This window comes from Pieris rapae, chromosome 11 (genome assembly GCF_905147795.1).
Source record: "Pieris rapae chromosome 11, ilPieRapa1.1, whole genome shotgun sequence".
Taxonomy (NCBI): domain Eukaryota; kingdom Metazoa; phylum Arthropoda; class Insecta; order Lepidoptera; family Pieridae; genus Pieris; species Pieris rapae.
In genome coordinates this window covers 2,463,963-2,485,339 of record NC_059519.1, presented here as the reverse complement: position 1 = coordinate 2,485,339, position 21,377 = coordinate 2,463,963, and the positions used below count along the sequence as shown (strand labels likewise).

At 32.2% G+C, this 21,377-nt stretch overlaps 1 protein-coding gene across 1 annotated transcript; it reads right to left on the bottom strand.

The window, feature by feature from the left end:
• Positions 1 to 252: 252 nt before the first annotated feature.
• On the bottom strand, positions 253 to 21,058 carry LOC110996864 (integrin alpha-5). The gene is made up of 25 exons (XM_045630164.1): positions 20,949 to 21,058; positions 19,360 to 19,495; positions 19,092 to 19,189; positions 18,296 to 18,378; positions 18,026 to 18,077; positions 17,121 to 17,234; positions 12,320 to 12,406; positions 12,132 to 12,233; positions 11,460 to 11,548; positions 10,907 to 11,116; positions 9,835 to 9,931; positions 9,206 to 9,376; positions 8,646 to 8,743; positions 8,212 to 8,299; positions 7,542 to 7,684; positions 6,369 to 6,568; positions 5,656 to 5,857; positions 5,161 to 5,321; positions 4,106 to 4,187; positions 3,622 to 3,717; positions 2,979 to 3,114; positions 2,420 to 2,513; positions 1,970 to 2,081; positions 725 to 796; positions 253 to 354 (listed from the first exon to the last, which is right to left on the bottom strand). Exons 1-25 carry the CDS (start codon positions 20,956 to 20,958, stop codon positions 253 to 255), a joined length of 2,835 nt encoding a protein of 944 aa, XP_045486120.1. The 5' UTR covers positions 20,959 to 21,058.
• Positions 21,059 to 21,377: the final 319 nt, after the last annotated feature.

Below are 21,377 nucleotides of genomic sequence, written 5' to 3'. Positions count from 1 at the left end.
GATACGGGTGGTTGGTGGTGGTTGGTGGTTGGTGGTGGTACGGTTGAGCTGCCAAATACTATTACTAATACGTTTTTGCTTCGGGTATATTTTTAAATAAATTTTCAGTGGTTCCGCTCCACACAAAGCGACACGAGAAAAATGCATCATGCAATGAGGTAATGTGGATACTCCGAATGTATTATTTTAATTAAGGTAAGCAAATAATATTAACATTTTAATATAATTAAACAATAAAATACAAAATTCATGTTATTCACTTTGTAAATCTTCGTCATTAAGTATAAGTTCGGAATTCTCTTCCGCGTTGGACTTGGCTGCTGCAAGCATACTTGCGCGCATTGATTTGCGGTACTGTAAGAGAGAAATTTTCTTTTACATTAAATAGTTCAGACAGCGAAAGTGTTTGAATCAAATATTTTTTGTAAGCAGTTGATCAGAAATATTCAGATATTCAGTTGTAATAAGACTATTTATGAACTAAGTATATATTTTTTTAATCTATCTTGATTTATCAAAATTTCTTGAAATTTATTTTAGATTGTTCACCTTAAACTAGCAAGTATTTTTCTAAGTTAAAATTGTTGGTTGAAATATTCTTGGTCGATACCGGCGTCAATTTGCTTTTCGACGCCCCTTTAAGAATAAATAAAAAAATGACAGTCATCTAGCCATCAGGGTTTTTTTCGTTATTTCGTAGAATAAATTAATCAAATCCACTTACAACGCTCTGCCGATGAACGCTTTCCTTCAGACCTTCTAACTTTTCTCGATTATTTCTCCGGAAGAAACCGCACTGAAAGTAGACATATAAAATTGAATTTATTTAGAAAATTGGGTATTACTTATTTTATTCCAGTTTTTAACCCAATTTAAACAATTGTAATTTTATTTATATATTCTTTAAATACATACATCATCCTTACAGTATAGTTTGTGTTAAAACGATAACGTCGAAACGAAAGTAAAATATGCTAATACTTTATATATGTACATAGGATATATTCAATATCTCTTTTGTAAACTCGCTCTACGAACTGTTGTCGAAGTTGTCCATTGTGTCGGAAGTGTACTTAGTAGTGTCAAATCACATATCTTCTACACTAAATGAATTAATAAATTTAAGATTCTATCTATATATATAAATGAATTGCTTCTCGTTTGTCTCGCTAAAATTCGAAATGGTTGGATCTACTTAATTTTGATTTTTAAATGTGTGTGGAATTTTTATTCGGTGAGAAACATGTATGATATAATAAATTAAGAAAACAAAAACACAAGCCTTTCTAGTTCGTTGTGTTTATCCCTATTTACAATAAGTACTACATATAACGTAGACATGTCAGAAGCACGAAGAACTTAATTAGCTTCAAAACATGCCGGATCGTTTGTTTTTGTTTTAATAAATGTCACCAGGTTGTCAAATATATTTAGGTGCGTTCCGAAATGTTCAGGTTGTTTCATAAGTATCGTGTGAGGTTCGATCTTTTTAATCTGTTTTGAAAGCAGTTTTCATGAGTATCATAATATGTGTTGTCAAACTTTTACAGAAATATTTGTAGGCTAATACAAATCCTAAAGAAACAAAAACACTCGCGAGCTTAAAAAACCTCTCCAGTATAAAGAGGAATAACTTTAAATGTATTTCAATATGAAATTGTTTGCCTGTGGTGATAAAGTTTACAATTATTAGTAATCTGAAAAACTACATAAATAACTGATAACAATGTTACTTTGTCCGATGATGAAAGTTTAAAGACCTAGTTCTGTAACTTCCAGCGATTCCGATTCCATTAACGAGCTTTTTTGCGCTATCCCAAGGAACTACGTATACTGAAACTACCTGGAACTTGCATACAAAAACTTCGTTATTAGAAGTTACAGATGTCTGACGCTGTCCTGGATTCAGTATGAAAGGCACAAAAGGCTTTATTTAGAAATACCCATTTAATATATTCTAAGTAATTACCTTATACATAATAAATGCTATTATTATGAGTAGAAGAAGACCAAGCAATGATGATAGTATTATTATCCATAGCGCTACGCGAGTTGAACTTATATGAAGACTTGTACTTAAACTGAAAAAAAAAAACAATGCTATATACTGAAAGAACAATTAAGAAACTAGTTATATTAATTACTGTTTAATATCATAAAATTTGTGAGGGTTTTGTCTTCGTAGGGTTTTATTATTGGAATGCAGATAGGAGATTGATCGATTGAGGATTAATTATTGAGTTCGGGCGTGAGCATGCACCCTGTAGGTTTGTTCTTGTGAAAAGATTATTGGGATTCATGCAATATAAATAAAAAAATCTTTGTTTGGTTCGTTACGATGTGTTATTTAAAAAGAAACGACTGTAGATTGTCAAAAAAAAACAATCAACTAATAAAAATAAAATAAACAGTACAATACCTTAGAAACGTGTCGGATGCGACATTATACTTTGCGAAGTTCACTAAGTACAAATTAGTTACAATCTCAGCTGTAGAGTCTTCATCATCCGTGCCTTAAATTTAACAATATGTGTAAATAACTGTTTGCTAATGTTTTTATCTAAAGTGCTTAACTCGCACGATATTCTTACGAAATTTTATGAACCAATTCTTAAAAGGCCGACAACGCACTTAACATCAGGCAAAATTCATGAAAATCGGTTCAGCAATAGTTTACAACAAAATACAATATTAAAAATGTTGATAATATAGCACCATTAATATATTAGTATTTCACTACTTTTGTGTTACCATCTAATTAATTTTATTGCTTCATAATAAACAAAAGAAAATTAACTTAAACAATAATGTCTCATCAGAGTATACAATGGAATAAGAAGGTTACAAAAATATTTTTGTTTTCATTGATTGAAGTGGCGTTTGTGTTTTGGAGGTTATTGAAATAAACTTTGATAACTTTGAACACTTTTGTAACTAAATTCCTTGAATCTTTAACAATGTTTATGTAAAATAATTACCGAAAGAATCCTTGAGTAACTCTATAGAAATATGTATTTGTGCTTTTTGTTTACGATTTAAGGAGAAAGTGCAGGCAAAAATAACTTCAGAAACATTCTTCATCGCACATTGTATTGCACCTGATTCCGGATACACCTGTTAAATAATAAATGTTAGTGAAACTGTATCCAACATCAACGCCTACAAATGTACTCTCATCATTCATCTCATTTTTTATATTTAATAAGTTTATTGAATAATTTTTTTTCCTATATAGTTCTATTTCCATCTTTTTTTGCGTAATTTTTGAGGAAATATTTGCAGGTCTCATAAGCACATACAATAGCTGTATACTTGATTAAATATGCATATATGTCCATAGGATAGTAGGATTTTATTTTAACTACCTTTCATATATAGGTTTTAAAACAATGGTAGTGAAAAAAATATATATACGATTCTGACTGTGTGTGTGTGAATGGCGAGGAAAGCTAAATGTATGTGTTTGTAAAAGATTGATGGACGAAGGAAACATTTATGATAGAAGATTAAGTAATGCTTCTATTATAGTTGAGTGTACCTAGCCAATGGTTTAAAATCGTTTTACATTTGTGGTATGTAAGATTATGCAAGCTAAGGGATTTATTTTCATATATTACTTACCAAAGCTGAACTATTAAAAACATTGATATGATCCGAATGATTGAAACTAATTTGGAACTGCAAGTCTACCCAGTTGGTAACTCCATCGTTGGTTATCTGTGAAATAAAAAACAATATATACGGCCTATATTAACGGCATATCGTTATTAAAACTCAATACAAAAATATATTTAAATGGCGTAGAGCAATTGTCACCAAGTAGTCACATGCAGACAGAGATGCATAGGTTTTTTAAAAATTGTGCTATTTAAATACAGAATGGCTGGAAGGAAATTTCTAGTTTTATTATCACTTTAATCTTGGGCTTGGCTTTGGCTTGATTCTTCCTTGATCGTCTTTTAATAGTTGATTTTTGGGACAGTGGCATGCGTCACGTTTTCCAAAGTACGATTCTTAAATGCGCATATAAGAAGTTAAAAAAAGCTTCGTCTAACTGCTCGAAATGAAAATCTAGAATGTGTATAAAATATAATTAATTACGTACCGTATAGACGTGTTTAATTTGTTTCTGAAAATCTTTGAGTTCGTTTACAGTAGTATTTATAATATCACTTGGATTTGATTGTCTGTAAAAAACAAATTATTTAATTCTATAATAATAACCTTTGAGTAAAATTATTTAATTTTAGACTTTTTAGGAATTTCCTGTGTTGTAGTGATTTTGCCGAGGTGCAAAAAAAAAGAAGTAAGTACTTGAAAGAAAAACTTTTCTGTTTCGATAACGGTTGTTACTAATTTGTTGGAACGGGTGCTTTGTCAAGATGCTGATTCCATAACTTCATCACGAACATTATTGTAAAGGGAATATTCCTAGTACTACTGTCACAAGCTGGGAATTGTGTTAAACAAACATTGAATATTGAAATCGCTACGGAAGTTACATGTACGTCAGGCTAAATGGTCGGACAAAAATTTCGAGCGATATTTTGTTCGTCTTTATTGCAAAAGTTCTGGAAACATCGCGAAAGTGTACAACAAAGTCAAACTAATTCGTTCTATATTTAAAATTATTTTCAAATAAGAAACATTCTTAAAAATATTTGTATGTAAAGTCGGTTTACGTAATAGTTTAACGTGGCAACATCACGTAACGTAACTGAACAAATTGAATTCCATATAAAGTACTGATAATTACTAAATTATCAGTACTTTATATGGATACCAAAATGGAGTGAATCGCACAAATCCCATCGGCCAATCGAGTGGAAAAGAGATAGATATAGAGATAGAGAGATTAGATGCGGCGCAAGCGTACATTTATTGTAACGGGACACTGACTCATGCTTTTTCATGCGTGCAGCCTTGAACTTTTAAATTGTGTCTTCTTTGTAATGAAACGAGATCAGTACAATAGTATATTATCTAACATTTACCATCACTGCGATGACGTGATACCATGAAAATCTGCTACTCGACCTTAGTCACTGGGCCTTCGGGCCAGTCAGTGGCTAGACTGATCGAATCCTCCCTTTGGGTTTGAGGAACAGTACAGTTTCCTTCCTCCACAAGTTATAACAGTATTAAATATTATATACACACCCTTTTATCTCAAAATTTAAATCAGGATACAATTTTATAGGATTTTCAAATGTCTTTCTATCTGTAGTGTCATCACAATGAGAATATAGGTCGTATTTAATGAAAATGTTATAATCCTCACTTTTTAAAGTATTCATTTCCATCTCCATATTGGGAATATTCTGAAAATAAAATGTTTTATTATATAATTTAAAACACAGTAAAGAATCGAATCAATTATTATTAATGTCTATGTTATTCGAAGTATTAAATACCAATCGCACTATCAACCTTCTGTACCTGACATCCACCGTCGACTTTTTGGGTCTAATGCCGGTTTCCTAACCTTTATGAGATTTGCACCTTTAAAACACTGCTCTCTGAAGTATTTAGTATTATCGTGAGCAATTAATTACAATTTATTTTCGTAACATAAGTATTTTCAGCATTCAAGGCACCGCGATGTCGCAATGCAGAATACGTAAAACAGGGTACCTTGTTAACATAAAACCTTACCCAAGTATGTCCCTTCAAAACAGCAATTGTAGGACTACAAATAAATTCCTCATTCAAGCCCAAAACACAGTCTTTTGATGCCTTCAGAATTCGTACTCCGCGTGCTTCTACCTTTATACAAGGAGCGTATGCATTGTCACCAGAGTTGAATACAGATATATTAAAATATTCTCTTTCTGTTGAACCTATTATATATTTGTCCCTGTAAAATTATGTATTTATAAGTTCTGGATCGAGTGTTTTATAGCAATTTGGATCACATTGCATTCGCTTTTGAAGTGAAACTGCTTTGGAAAAACTTTTACGCGTCACATTAATTATCCGTTACGTGACAACTTTTATTTTCACTACCATGGTTGATTCGAAGAGATTCGGAGCCATTAATAACAAAAATAACGATAACAATGATAGAAAAAGTTATATTATAATTAATGAAATTCTCTTATAATCTTAATAGTTATAAGGTAAAATGAAATAATTGTAGATTTATATTCATGTTAATGATAATAAAAGCTTTTTGTTAACTTTAATTTAATTTAACTTTGTTTAACCAATTTCCGTAAAGTTATAGTAGATAATTTTTCGAAAAATAAGGTTATAAAGAAGTTTAACTTTTTATGTGTTAGAGTAGATCTGACACATATATGTTTGTGAATTCTGGCACATCTGCATGCATTACCTGCATTAGTATAAGACAATTAAGTTCTACTTACATTAATGATGTCGTCAGTGTGGGTTCGAGATTAGGCATACATCTCGCCCCGGTACAACGAGAACTCGTCTTTGTGTCTTGCTCGAATAAGGTGCTGCTCTCGCTCAATAGGACACGGCTGGGATCAAATGGTATTTTCATTGGATCTTCCATTAATTCCACGGTTATTTTATATGATATCACTTGGAAAACATCCTTTCTCTAGAAGGAAGGAGGTTTGTTTATTTCTCTCTTTGTAAGACAAAATTAATACCTAGGTAACACTGAACATGTTTAGAAAATCAAAAACGGCTTAATGAAGAAAATTGCCAATACTTTTATTGTTTTTTCGAAGTAGTCTCCGTTGCTCTCTACATATCGTCGTATTCAAAGGTTTCATTGCAATTACCAGTCTGTAGTAACTGATCTTCCATTTTCTAGCACAACTGTCGCGAAATTACCTTTCCGAACAGAGAATGAGGCAATCATCTTTTTTCCTTGATTGTCAGTGTTACCCACGTAAAACTGAATACATAACATTTTAACATAATTATCAGTATTATGAGTAGATTGTGGCATAGTCGCCGTTTGTAGTTTTATATATTTAAAATATATAAAAATAATATAAAAAAAAACTCGATTTTTGATAACAGCCGAATTGGAATTCAAAACTCCCAGAGGTTGTTTCTTTTTCTACCGCGAAAAATGTTTTTTGCGTATTTCTTTGATTTGAGCGACTATCCAAAAGGACGCTGTGTGTCAAGCGTTCACAATTTACGTGGTAATTTTTATTACATAACACCTTTACCACTCGTAACAATTAGTTTTAGTATTTATGTATTGATTATTCTATTTGTTACTACAAACTGCTAAAAAGTTATATACAACTAAGCAAGTATGACGCGTATCAAGATACTTCAATACCTGAAGCTTGGAACGCCTCTAATTGAATTATGTTCTATATTTTGTGACGTCATCGTCTACCTTTGTTTAGTAAGTTTTTACTTAATTAATCAATAGGTTTTAATCTTGGTTGCGGTGACTTCCCTTCCATTCAAACTTTTCTAATTCATTCCATAAGTTAACCGTTCCAGATACGAGAGCGTTTTAAAGCTTTGCTATACACACATCGCCATTGAAGTATTTATTGTATAGTTAGGATTGAGAAAAAGAGTTAAAATAAAAAATACTTTACCGGAATAACGACTTTCACGGGAATACTGTGATTGTATGACGACAATTTGTCATTTAACGATTGAGTATATGTATATATACCCATTTCAGGATTGTTCACAAATTTCGATTTTCCATCCGTTAATTCGGCTGTCACTTTGATATCTAAAAAATGACTTTATTTTTAATCACATTATAGCAATAAATTCCAATATGATAGAATTGTATAAAACGACGGGGTCTTCGCATCTTAAGTCCCATTTCAGTCACAGACAGTATCCTTTTTATACCATATTTTCATAACTATCAGATTGTCCTAATTATAACATGTGATGTTTGAAAGCAAAAATAAAATTAAAAATTTATGATTTTCTTACGATTTTCCCATAAAAAAGAGACGTGGGAAGAATCCCCAATACGCGATTAATCTACTTGTCCAGGATTCAATTTAATATGAGTAAATACAAAATACGCAAAAGTAAATTAGTATTGATATTTAATTTATTTAAATGTATGTGAATAGATGTGGATGAACGAAGACATATAATAAATACAAAATATAAATAAGGGTATTATATATTTTATTATCGTATAACAAATAGGGGTAAAAGTCATTTTAGTGACCTAAATTACTGACAAACTAAATAACGATGGGAATATAAGTAGTACAGAACATTTAAAAACGTACTTACCGGCCGTTACATTTTTCGCCTTTTTAGGATAAACAACTGATAAAATCACTTTAAAGGATATATTCTCATCGCTCTTGTGACTGTCAAACTAAAACGAGTATAATATTTAAATAAATCTTAAACATTACTTCATTTTTATGCGATAATTTTAAAGGACGTTCATCTTTTCAATATTAAAACAAATGAAGTTTTTTTCATTACCGTTATTTTTAAATGGATGGATTCGATATTCAAAATAAGAAACGTAATTTTTAAAATTAGAAATAGTACTCATGGTGATTTGTCATATTATATGATTCTGGAGAATAATGTCATGAGTTCCCGCCATGGATGAAGAAGGGGATTTATTTTTGTTTCGACAATTCCCAAAACCATTAGCGTTGCATCGGATACACGGAATACTGTGTAAGCCTTCTTGAAAAATAATTACTAACCTGTAAAATAGGGAACTCTGTTCTTAGATTTACAGTTACTGATGCAAAGGATCTTAATATTGCTATCTTATTACTCTCTGGTGCACCAATGGCTAGACCTGAAAAAAAATATGTAGGTGTTAACGCTAGTAATAAATAATAAAAATAATGCAAATCTACTTTAAAAGGGTTTGGCTAAGCGCACAGCGGACGCGGCCACAGATAAGTCTTATTATATATATATTTTATATATATAAATACGGAATTTGTCATTGACTACAGAGATTTCGCGCCAACTTAAACTTATAGACGTGACCAATGAGTTTGATATTTTAACATTGTTGCAGTAAAGTTATGTTGTTTATAGTTTTGATATTTTATAATATGTAAAATACACTATGAAATCTTTAAATTCCTAACTCGAATACGATATGAGATTAAATTACAGGAAAAAAATCAAAAGCCATAGAAATGAATACATGACATTATCAAGCATATAAAATATTTCAATATATAATAATAATAATATATAATAAGGCTGCCAGTGCCAACCACACAGAAAAAAATCAAAGGCTACAAACCATTACTTCCATTATCATCATAATCCCATAATGTGGCTAGACTTAACCCAAAAGTCTGGAAACCTTCTGGCTTGATTTTCATCATGTATTTTTCCGGTTCGCTAACTAAAGCTTTGCCGGTGTAAATGTACACAGCCCCGTCGTTCTCATATGGTGCTGCTATCGCAACTTCTATGTGACAAATATTTAAGAAAAGATTACTAAGTAGTAACAGAACTTGTATAAGTTAAATATTAGTTTAGATCTAAATTTAAGAATTAATTATCTTATGGAACCATATATTATATAATAATATATTTAATAAAATAAATCTACGTCTAGGCGTCAGATTTTAGTAAATCATTCATGATCAACTGTCAATATAAATCCTGTGTCTGACACATACGTCGACGTTTTGGATCGAAGCAAATCCTCACAATGATTTCCTTCATGTCGAATGTTAAATGCACGCATAGAAAGAAAATCCATTCGTGCACAGCCGGGGATCGAACTTACGACCTCAGGGATGTGAGTCGCTCGCTGAAGCCACGGCCAACACTGCTTTTGCAGGAATTATTCAATAGTAATAAAATCATATTAGACTATTACAGTTCCTATTTAATTAATCGTTGATATAAAAGGATTGGTACCATCTCTGCCGTCACCGTCCATATCGCCAAGATTAGCAATCGATAAACCAAAATGCCCACCTGGGGTTTTGGCTTTTATAATCTTCTTAAGAGTGAACTGAAAATTTTTAAATGTTTACAATTATTATAAAAAAGAACAGATACATATTTCATTTATTGTTCATTTTTGCCTTAAATTGTAAATAACGCCACTCAAGGTACTCTGCATATTTTTGACTTTACAAGGAGTTGTCTGATTCTGAAGAAGATGTATTAAAAAAAAGTTTATTTTAAGCTAGTGTAAGGAATTATATTAAAAAAAACTTATTTGATCACTATTGAGTAGAGTCTGTTATTTTCGCCTGACGTCTTTTGCTACATCAGAAATGATGATTTTTTACTTGTTTTATTCATATTCTGCGATACTGTGGTCTTAAAAGCACGTAAAAGAATGGATTTTTTTTTAAATTCTAACTAATTCGGCAAATTAAAATTTATTTATTATGTAATACCTAGTCTTTATTCAGGGTGGGTGTACCTAATGCTATGTGTAACACTGTTTGGAAGAGCAGCTAAACCAACTAAAGCCGAAAGCCGAAATGATTCCGACGCAGGGTTTGTCGTCAAATCAGAAGTTACAAGTATATATATATAAAACTGTATATAAAAATCTTAATTATTTATCTACTTGCTTAGTTAATGTTGATATTATAATTTATGAATGTTTATAATAATATGTATAGAAATCACTTGTTGCCGGAGATGTTTAACTGATATAATCTGTTTTTATATGTTATAGGTATTACTATAATGTATAAAAAAATATAGACGAATAACAATCAAATTTAGTTAATAAACTATGAACGCACATACGAGGCTGCTGGATGTATGGATGTCCATGCTTTACACTTAACATAATTGTTACGTTTCTAACGTAAGCTAATCTACGTAAAGTTAGGTCTTCGTTACGAAGTTTTCGTTACGAAATTCAATACGAATCAATAGTCGAATTTAATTTTATAAAGCAGCGGCTTTCATAATAATATTAAGATTTACAAAGATAATGTATAGATATAAGGTAAATTTTGCTTACTGTAGGAGAAGTGTCAGAATTCGGTTGAAATACATAAACAGCGCCAGTGTCACTTTCATAGGCCGTTCTCGCATACAACGGAGCACCAATTAACAGAGAATCATAATCAGCTGACAACCGAACAGTGCATAGGCAACCTCCAAATAAAGTACCAATTTCATCGTGTACTAGGGTATTTATGTGGGCATATTTTGAGTTAAAAATATAAACCTAAAATTAGTAAAGGATAATTATAAAATGGTCTTAAATGGAATGCAGAAGGAATATAAATAATTTTGTACGTCCCATAATCCCGCAATAGAACATAGGACTAAGGATACCCTTCTGCATCTGTTTCGTTGATATTTATTTTTATAAGAATAAGCTAAAACTAAACTAAGATGAGGAACTGGACTAGCCAGACTAAATCCCGTTCTTGTAAGACTTGTATCGAAGAAAAGGAGGATAATGTCTTATCAAATATACAAAAATATTTAATAAATCAATACGATGATTATTATACTGTTTTTAAGGTTAATTTTATTATTCTAAAGTTATATTTATAAAATATTACCTTTGGAAATCCCACATCTCCATAAGTGGTGCTTACAGCGTATTCCACCGATTTATCACCAAAAAAATTACCATAAGTTATGCTGTAACCTACAAGAATGTAGCAAGTTTGTATAATTTCATTGTTTTGTTTATTTTTTTATGTCTGTATACCTGTTACTGCTTTTCACATTAAAACATATTTTTTACAAGCGTTAACAAGGTTTTATACAACTTGTAGACAAGCTATATATAATATTTTTTTGTTTTCTTTCATACAAAGTCATAAAAAACCTACAATATTAAGACTAGGTTTAAACTTTATTTACTTTTTAAAGTACTAAACTCCTTACAGATTAAAATAAATAATTTTATAATACACAGATATTTTAATGTTCCAAGTTCAGGAGTATTTTTCTAAATGTTTATTCGCCTTTTGGCCATGCTCTTTATGCCATATCTTCACACATATTTTTTGTATCTATCTACACGGGACAAAATATTTAGCAAAACGCTAATTCAAAAGCCAATCTCATATCATTTTTTCAATCGTTCCTAATTCAAATAATATTTTTACTAGTCTATGACAGATATCAATATAAGCGAGTATCACTGCTTATTGAGTAATCTTTTCATGCCTTCATTTGTTTACCTTTCAACAATCCTTCCGTTAAAAAGGTTCATTAGAACTTACCAAAATTAAAACGTACAGGGTCATTCAGCAGGATGTTCTTATTAATTAAAATGGGTGGTTTATTCGGGTATTTTTTCGCTTGTTCATAAACTATGACTCGACCTGCAATTGTTTTGTAAACGTAAATTAAATGAAGAATTTATTTTAACTGTAAAACCATGACGCTGATATAATGAACATAGTTCTACCTGCAATTTGAGATGGTCCTCCTATAAGCACGATACCATCAGGTTTCATAACTTTTATGCTCCACCCAAAGTTGTCCATTGCCCTTTCTGTAATTGGTTAAAACTCGTGAAAGTGTGCCCCAAGACCAAGCCAAGAGCAGGCTTTAGAGCATACTAAAAGACGGGACAGAATGCAAATTACATTGTATTATTCTTATTTCTGAATGGGTTAGAAAGCCACCGAGTAGGCGAGTCAATTTAAATTGAGTGCTAACCGCCCAAAGAGTTATTTTTTTTTTTTTTTTTTTTTTTTTTTAAGTCTTTATTCATTTAATTTGGTACATTTTTCTTTTCATAGTGTAAGATTTGGGAACCCTTTTAAGTAAATATACCTGTGTTAGGGTTCCCAGCTCTTCCATAACAAAGTTAATTACATAAAATAATTTATTCAGTTCATTTCCTTTTTATTTTTTACTTGTTAAACCGTTATCATCACACCTGATTGTGTGCATGAGTAAGTGTGTGAGAGAGTGAATGAGTGAGTGAGTAGGTGAGTGAATGAATGAGTGAGTAGGTGAGTGAATGAGTAACGTGTAGCTATTTAAATCATGGGTCTCAAAAGCAGTTCTAATACTGCATAAGGCGTGATAATAAGCCAGTCTTTTATTCGGGTTTTTAGGTTGTAGGCGGTGAGAGGGTAGATGTTAAGCAGCCTATTTAATTTATTATATAAATAGGCTGCTTGCATATTGCGTCTAGCGAAGTCGGTCCTTACGGTCTGACCGACTACAACATCCCTATTTCTTTTTAAGACCAGCCTATTCTCAAACGGGAGCGCTCTGTGGGTTTTTAAAATTAGATTCAGGACAAACAGCTTCCTAACGGACAGTAATTTGCTAAGATGATAGAGCTCTTCCGATGGGAATCTGTATGGCCGGAACAGCATCACTTTTAAAAGAGCCCTATGTCCCCGTTCCAATTCCAAAAATTTTGTTTTATTGGCCGCACCCCATATGTTTATGCAATATGTTAATACGGTCTGAATGAGTGCTGTGTAAATTCTTTCAAGTATTACATACGATGTGATGTATCGCAAAATTTTAAAGATGTATGTAAATTTCCGTAATCTACCAGTCATGGACTCTATATGAGGATACCATGATAGCCGTTCGTCTATGTGAATGCCTAAGTATTTGGTAGAGCTAACTTTTGTAATTGGAGGACAGGGGCAGTTACCGACACTTTGCATATCGCAGTTATGTAATTTAATTTTAAAATCTTTAGGTGGTTGCGTTCGATTAGAAATTCTGAAACATATATAGTTAGTTTTCTCTTTATTGAGAGACAAAAGGTGGAAATCAAGCCAATTAGCAATAGTTGTCAGTCCAATTTCCGTAGATTTTTTCACTTCTGCCCAGTTAATTCCTGTGAAAAGTACAGCTGTGTCATCTGCATAGGAAAATATTTGCCCGTTATCAAGTTTTAGATTACTTAACGCATTAATATATATTAGAAATAACGTTGGGCCTAATATGCTTCCTTGCGGAACCCCATAGGTTATTTCCATTTCATCACTTATGTAGTCGCCTATTTTCACTCTCTGTGTTCGCCTTGAGAGGTAGTCACAAAATAGATTTAGGGGTATATCTCTTATTCCTATTTGCTCCATATTATGTAAAAGTGAAGAGATACAGACAGTATCGAAGGCCTTTCGTAAATCTAGAAATGCACCAAGGCATTTCTTTCCCTTATCTAGGTTTGTCACTATCAGAGACGTAAATTGAGATATGGCATCTTCCGTGGATTTTCCTTGCCTGAATCCATATTGTGAGCTTGATAGAATATTAAATTTATTAAGGTAGTTTATTAATCTAATATTCAGAAGTTTTTCTAGTACCTTGGAGATGGCTGGAAGAATTGAAATCGGCCTGTAATTATTGACTTTGTCCTTATCGCCGGATTTAAATACTGGTACAATAGTAGCTTGCTTAAGTTTTGTCGGGAAAATCCCTTTTTGAAAACATAGATTGGCCAAATGACATAGACAAGGTACTATGAGACTTCTAGCGAGTTTTAAGAATCGTGCGGGAATATTATCCCACCCTGGTGTGCTATCAGATTTTAGGTTTCTGATTATATGATCTACCTCTAGAAGGTCAGTACTAAATAAAACAAACGAGTGGGAGCTAGATTTAGGGGCAAGTGGTGATGTGTAGGACCGTGACGGGTTTTGTTGAATTTCCTGAGCTAGTGATGGGCCAAGATTTGTAAAGTAGTTATTAACTTCATTTACAGACTCTGTGGGCGTGGGCTTAATGTTTATTAGTTCGTTATTATTATGTTTTGTTTGAGTCATATATGCAATCCTCTTAATATTTTTCCACAACTGTTTTGGGTCATTAACTGAATTATCCAATTGTGTTCTTTCATATTTCCGTTTTAATTTTTTGATTAAATTGTTACAAAAGTTTCTATATCTTTTATAAGTTATTGATAGAATTTCGTCATATTGATTACTTTTTAACCGTTTTTGCATTTTATTCCTATTTCTTATGCAACGTAAGATACCGGCAGTTATCCACGGCTTTAATACCTGATGTCGTTTAGATACATTTGTGATTGTTGTATTTTCTTCTAAGGATTCTTTAATCTTATCTATCAATTTGTCTACGACTACATTAGGATCCGTGCAAAGTAAGAGATTATTCAAATTTTTATTAGCTAATGTTATTACCGCTTTATCAAAATCTGTATAGGTTTTGAATTTTTTTGCTTCAACTGCGTTATGCATTTTTACTTTCTGTAAACTTAAAAATACCATGAGATGATCTGAAATTGAAGTATTTAGTACAGCTACTTTTGCCTGAATTTTTTTATTTTGTTGTTTTATTATAACATGGTCTAGGCAACTATTATTTCTAGTTGGAAAGAGATGTCCCGGCATTAAGCCGTATATAGATAACATGTTAAGGTAGTTGAGTCTGTTGTTTTGGTTACTGTTGTCGACATTATAGATTAGATTTATATTTATATCACCGATGATGGCTATATTTTTCTTGTTTTTCAAATGTTCCAAGTGCAGACGAAGTGATTCAAGAAATGTGTCTGAATTCGGTATAGAAGGAGAACGATAAATTCCTAAAATTAAATGATTTAGTACCTCAATTTGTATGCATGATGCATTTTTTAAGATTATTTCGCGTACTTTGGGTTTCAGATTATTCTTAATATAAGCTACTACGCCATCATTCTGATTTAATTGATTCGTAGTATGGTATGATGAATATTGGCTAAGTTGAGGAATAGGTTTTGTATTATTCAATCTGCATTCAGTCAATATAATTATGTCAACCTCAACTTCTAAACTGCTCAAGGTTACTTCCAGACTGTCGAAGTTCTTATAAATACTTCTTATATTTTGGGTAATGATTGTTAAATCACTTTTTTTAGGATCTATAAATTGCTTTAGGTTGTTTATTTCACAAGTGGTAGATATAGTCATTTCAGTTTTGTCTAAGTCATTAATTGTTGTTAGTGTACTATTCATAATAAATTTTGAAGGAAAAAATATTTTCTTTTACATGACTACAATCAATGCTAAACGAATGATTAGTTGGTATTGGTAATTCAGTACTAAATTCCATGTCATGACGTAGTTGAGGGTAATAACGAGTATTTTTGTTTGTATATGCAGAAGTATATCTTTTTATAAGACGATAATCAGTGTCGATCGAAAAAATGAAAGGTATTGGTATTTTATTATAAAATATTGTGTCATACAGTATTTGAGGGTAGTATTGAGTATTATTGTATTTGGCATGATACGTGTAAGAGAGATAGAGAACATAAATTACGATGATCATTTTTGTCCGAGCAATAGAGACAGACAATAAAAGAGGAAAAATTTTGTGTTGAGTATAAAGATGAGTGTACAATGGTGTATTATGTTTTAGTGTGTTGATAATAGTTAACGGATAACAATTGCTAAAGATAAACTGACAGTTAATTTTAAAAACTAATAAGGCCTGCAATAGTCAGCAGGATTGCATTATTTGCTGTATTTGAGCTTCCGTCTTGAGTAAGAGTATAGGTGTATTATCATCTTTCCTTAAATATACTTTACCATACGAAGTCCAGCAATATTTATATGCCTTTGATCTCACCAACTCTTTTCCACGAAAAAGGAGTCTAGATGCTTTTGGCGTTAGATTTTCAGATATGTAAATCGGAGTATCTTCATTGATATGGAATCCTAGATGTTTAGCGCACAATTTAGACTTGTGTTTTATATTGAAAGCTTTACACATTTTTATGATGTCGTTCTTAAGCAACGTTGAATTAGTCTCAACCAAGATAGTCGAGTTTTTAATACCTTCCTTCTTAGAGCGTTGCCTGTAAATATCTTTAATCTCGGTTTTGGGAAGAGGGCAGCCAATGTTTGAAGTCAGACACTTAACCATTTCGAGTAAGTCTTCTTTTGTTTCATTCATCTTTTTTGGGACATTTTTAATTTCAAAATTAGCCTTTCTCTTATGTTGCAGGTTTTACGATAAGGCTCCAACTTTTCCTTTACTCACAGTGGTTGTCTGGAAGAAATCGCTCTAAAGCGATAAGGCCGCCGGTTGCTTTTCACTCAAATTATGTTTAATATATTTTTTTTCCTTTTATGTAATGCAACGAAGTAATAAATAAAATAAATAAATAAAACGAAAACGACTCTATTTATCTTTACTTTAACTAAATCTTTCTTCTATTCTATTATTTTTAGATGTTATGAATATTTTACCTTTACAATTAAATTATATATTATGATTGTACCTACCTATAAGTTCAGTTGCATTACGTTGTCTGTCTTTAGTCGTCATTGGCTTTAAGAATGTTAAAGAAGAATTCTTATCTTCTATGCCACAAACACCATAATTAACAAACCTTTTATCTGAAAAGACATGATCGCTTTAATTATTTGTCAATTAACAAAAGGACGACACGATTAGAATTCAAAGCAGTTTTTTGGATGTCTTGAAGCATGCCTTTTGCCAGGGAACAAATCAAATAAAAATCAGTTTTTCATTTAGGTAACACAATGTCCACTTATGAACATGAAACTAAATATATATTAAATACTAATGCTCTTAATTTTATATTTACTGTCAGTTCACAAATAAACTAATAAGCATTCATTACGTTTTGTGTGCTACATGTGTTCAGAAGGACATAAAACAATGTAAATAGTTACTCAATAGATATTTCTCAAAGTAGGTAAGTGTAACATTAAGCAGGCGACCTTCAGTATGCGATTCTCTGAGGTCGTGAGGTACATGTAGTTAGGAAGCCAATGCACCAATGGACTTTTAACATTTGCTAGAACTGTGAAGGAAACGTTCGTCAGGAAGCCGGCTTGCCTTAGCCCAAAATGTTGACAGTGTGTTAGAGACAGAAGGCTGATTACCTCCTTGCCATGATTGACAAAAGATGGTGAAGCTGATTCAGAAATCTGAGATCATAGATATATTTAAAGTCTTACTTTATCAAAGATTTTTTTAGCTTTTTGTTGATAGCAAAGTACTTTAGTGAATTAATATAATTCCTAGTTTCTGTTTTGTTTTGTTCACAATAATAATATCTAAAATATTGAGCCAGAAAAAGATATTAAAGAATTGGCTTAAGGCTCTTGATTGGTTTTGCGGTTTATACTTTTAATTTTTAAATAAAATTAAAACCACTTACCATTTCTGTGGTATCTGATCTTTTTATCTTCAGTGTATCGTGGAGCACAAGTCTATAATTTAAAACCAGGGAAGGAATAAATGCAACGGCCATAAGTAATCATTATATTGATGCCTACAAACGTTTAATTTTAAAATAACAAGTGTGACAAAGAAACAGACAGAGCCTTCTAGGTAATCCTTATTTAACTAAAAAAATAATTGTACAATTTACAGAATAAAGCGGCCTCCTATAAAACAGAGACAGAAGACAGAAGAGAGATAAACTTACAACAAAGAAATCATCTGATGCAGCGACTGAAGTACCGAGCCAGCTTTGTGTTCTTGTTTTATTTGCGAAACGAAGGTTGGCTTCTAGAATATAAATATTAATTTATTAATTTATTTTTCAAAACAAATAACATAATACATAAAAATATTGACTAATAACTAAGCTTAAAATTTAATTATTAAAAAATATTATTAAAAGGAGTCCCTTTAGGCAATGTTCCGAAGATACTGGCAGCGTTCCCCCTTTGAATAGCTAGACTTATTCTTTGTGCGAGGTAGCTGCCAGCTCTTCGTTCTCCTGTGATGTCGACTAACCATTTTGATAATTCCCTAAAAAGCCTTAACGCGCTAGGACCCCACGAACCAAGAGTCTCGACATCGAATGGGACAAAATGATATTCAGAGCCTAGACCCCTGTATTTGCAGGCTTTAGCTATTTTGTGTGATAACACATGGACACTCAATGTAAAATTTCATAAATATCGCCTTGATGGCGAACTAACAAATCTAAGAGATACAACTTACCAACTATTCAAAATTAGAGTGTGCCTCCATCAAAGGACGACAACACACCTACTACATGATTTATTATGACGGGTTTTTTAAAACGCTCAGATGTGGAACATCGTTAGCCACTGCATTTAATTTTATATGGAAGTATATCTTATATTTGATTTAGCAAACAAGGAATTATCAGAAAGCAGGTAAAAGCTCCAATAATAGTTCTAAATTGGACGATAGATTATGAATATATGTATTGGTTTCATTTGCGGAGCTGCCATGAAAAATATACTTACCCAAATATTCAAACTTAATTCTTTGAGTACTTTCCGATCCGATTTCGATTGTGTATACTTGTCCCATAACATCTCCTTTTGGTGCACCAGCTATTAGTCTAAAATTAACTTTGTAATATGAATAATTTTACTCACTCACTCTATCTATTACAAAAAAACCGCATCAAAATCCGTTGTGTAGTTTCAAAGATTTAAGCATACAAAAGGACATAGGGACAGAGAAAGCGACTTTGTTTTATACAATGTAGTGATGTTCATGTTTGGTTACCGTTTGTTTGATGACTCGTACGAAATACTATAGCCAAATAATGCATTATTTGCTACAGATTCTTTTGCTTCAAAAGTCTTCATTGATGCTTCGTGGAAGAAGCTGTCTACCATCCAAACTTGTAGGATCAATGAAACTGTGAAGAGTTAACAGTAAATTTGCCTGAATAATTACTTTTTCACGATGGATGCTGAAAATCTAGTGTTAATGCGATACATTCTCCTAGCAAAAATAAATAACGTCGTAATAATAGAAAAATATATGTGTAAGAAAAGAAGTAATTTATTTGGGCGATATATGGATAAAATTGATGTTCGCGACGTAATAAAATAATATGTCTGATTGAAGTATTTGACTACGGTGCTGGTATAGCAAAACTTGAGACCAACATTGGGGCTTCCTAGGGCTCATGCTCCTCCTGGATCTACGGTTCTTTTCGAATGAGTGGCAAATGGGTAGAAGCCTCATCTGATGTTAAGTGATATTGCCGCCCATGGACACTCTCATTGCTAGCGGACTATATATCTCTTATCTAGAACAAGAAATAAATCAAATTGGTTCGGAAATAATTCAGGGGGCAGCTGGTTCCAGAAAGCGTTGGGTGGAATTTTTGGTATTCTGTCTCGATGTCCGATGGTGAAACTTAGCATTAATGCGAACTACTCCTCTGAACACTCTCCATGGTAAATACGGTAGAAGATGCAGAGTGACCCCACAACTCTACGCAAAGCCGAGGTATAAAGCCGCTAGGAGATTGGTGGTTGTCGGCGAATTTGCGTTTTATACAGTTGCAGGCGGTGGCCCAGAGTGAAGAACCGTATTGTCTTGTTGAGCTCACTAATATTTTTTAAAGCTACTTTAGCCTTTTCTTCCTAATGACCGTGAAGCTGAACGTCGTTCAGTGGTTATTGATAACCCAGTCTAAATACCAGACGCGAGTGTAGGCCGAGATCCACGCGTAGGCGATTCCATCCTCGGGTAACATAGGCTGCTTTTGGCGTTACGCCGTTAATTATAGAGCTATTTACTATTACGACTTTTTAAAGAAAATGAAGTTGCATGAGAAATGAGAATGTTGTTCTGTTTTATAAAGATAACTCCACCGGGCACAAATCCAGTGTTGCGATTCTCGTCTTTGAAGCCACCAGACTCCTTCCAATCTGATAGAACATCCTTGATATTTACCAGACCTAACTCCTACAGATGAGTCCTATTTCTACCGTGAAAAGAAAACCCCAGATGATATAAATTTGAATATGTTAACGTTGTTGTCGCCGCGGAATGGAATCCTATGTTCAGATAAAAGATATATGTATACAAAGTGTATAATCCTGAAAGATTTAATTATCAAACGGATAATCACTTTTTAATGAGTTCTAGGGTTTTTACAACAACAAGTTTGGGGAAACTCAATTCCCAAAAAACCCTACAATTGCTTAAAAGATGGGTAAGAACCGGAGAAAGAAATGGTCTTAAGACATTAATTTCAAGCCTTCTTTCATTAAGTTCAATAAAGTACACAAAATATATACGTTTAGCTAACGAGCATATATAAAAGGTTAAGTATATAATTTTAATAAATTACTTACCCCAAAACATTTTTGATATAGATTTAACAAACACTACTTCAAAATGTGGCCTTTACATATTGAATGTTCGTTTCTATTATAATTTTCCTGCTTTAATCATTGTTTATAATTAGTTCATAATAACTATGTAATACTAAATCAAACGCCGTATAATGGTCATGTTTTAGATATGTTCCGATTCCACAACGTAGGTTCTTCTTGGTAATCATGTTCGCCAAGCCTAGCTTTATATTTTTATTTATTTATTTATTTATTTATTTACTCTTCGTTGCTAAAGAAATACAAATAACACAGTATATATAAATTACAAGGGATGCAACGGGCGGCCTTATCGCTAACAAGCGATCTCTTCCAGGCAACCCTAGTAAGAATAGAAATAAATAAAGAAAAATGATGGGTGCAAGAAGTGCAGAAGTTATATAAAAAACA

Excerpts from the sequence above, each read along its gene's own strand:
- LOC110996864 (XM_045630164.1), bottom strand. Across the intron at positions 11,117-11,459 it reads GAGATGTGGGATTTCCAAAG|GTTTATATTTTTAACTCAAA; the intron begins GTAATATTTTAT and ends TACTAATTTTAG. Across the intron at positions 9,377-9,834 it reads GGACGGTGACGGCAGAGATG|AAGTTGCGATAGCAGCACCA; the intron begins GTACCAATCCTT and ends TTTGTCACATAG.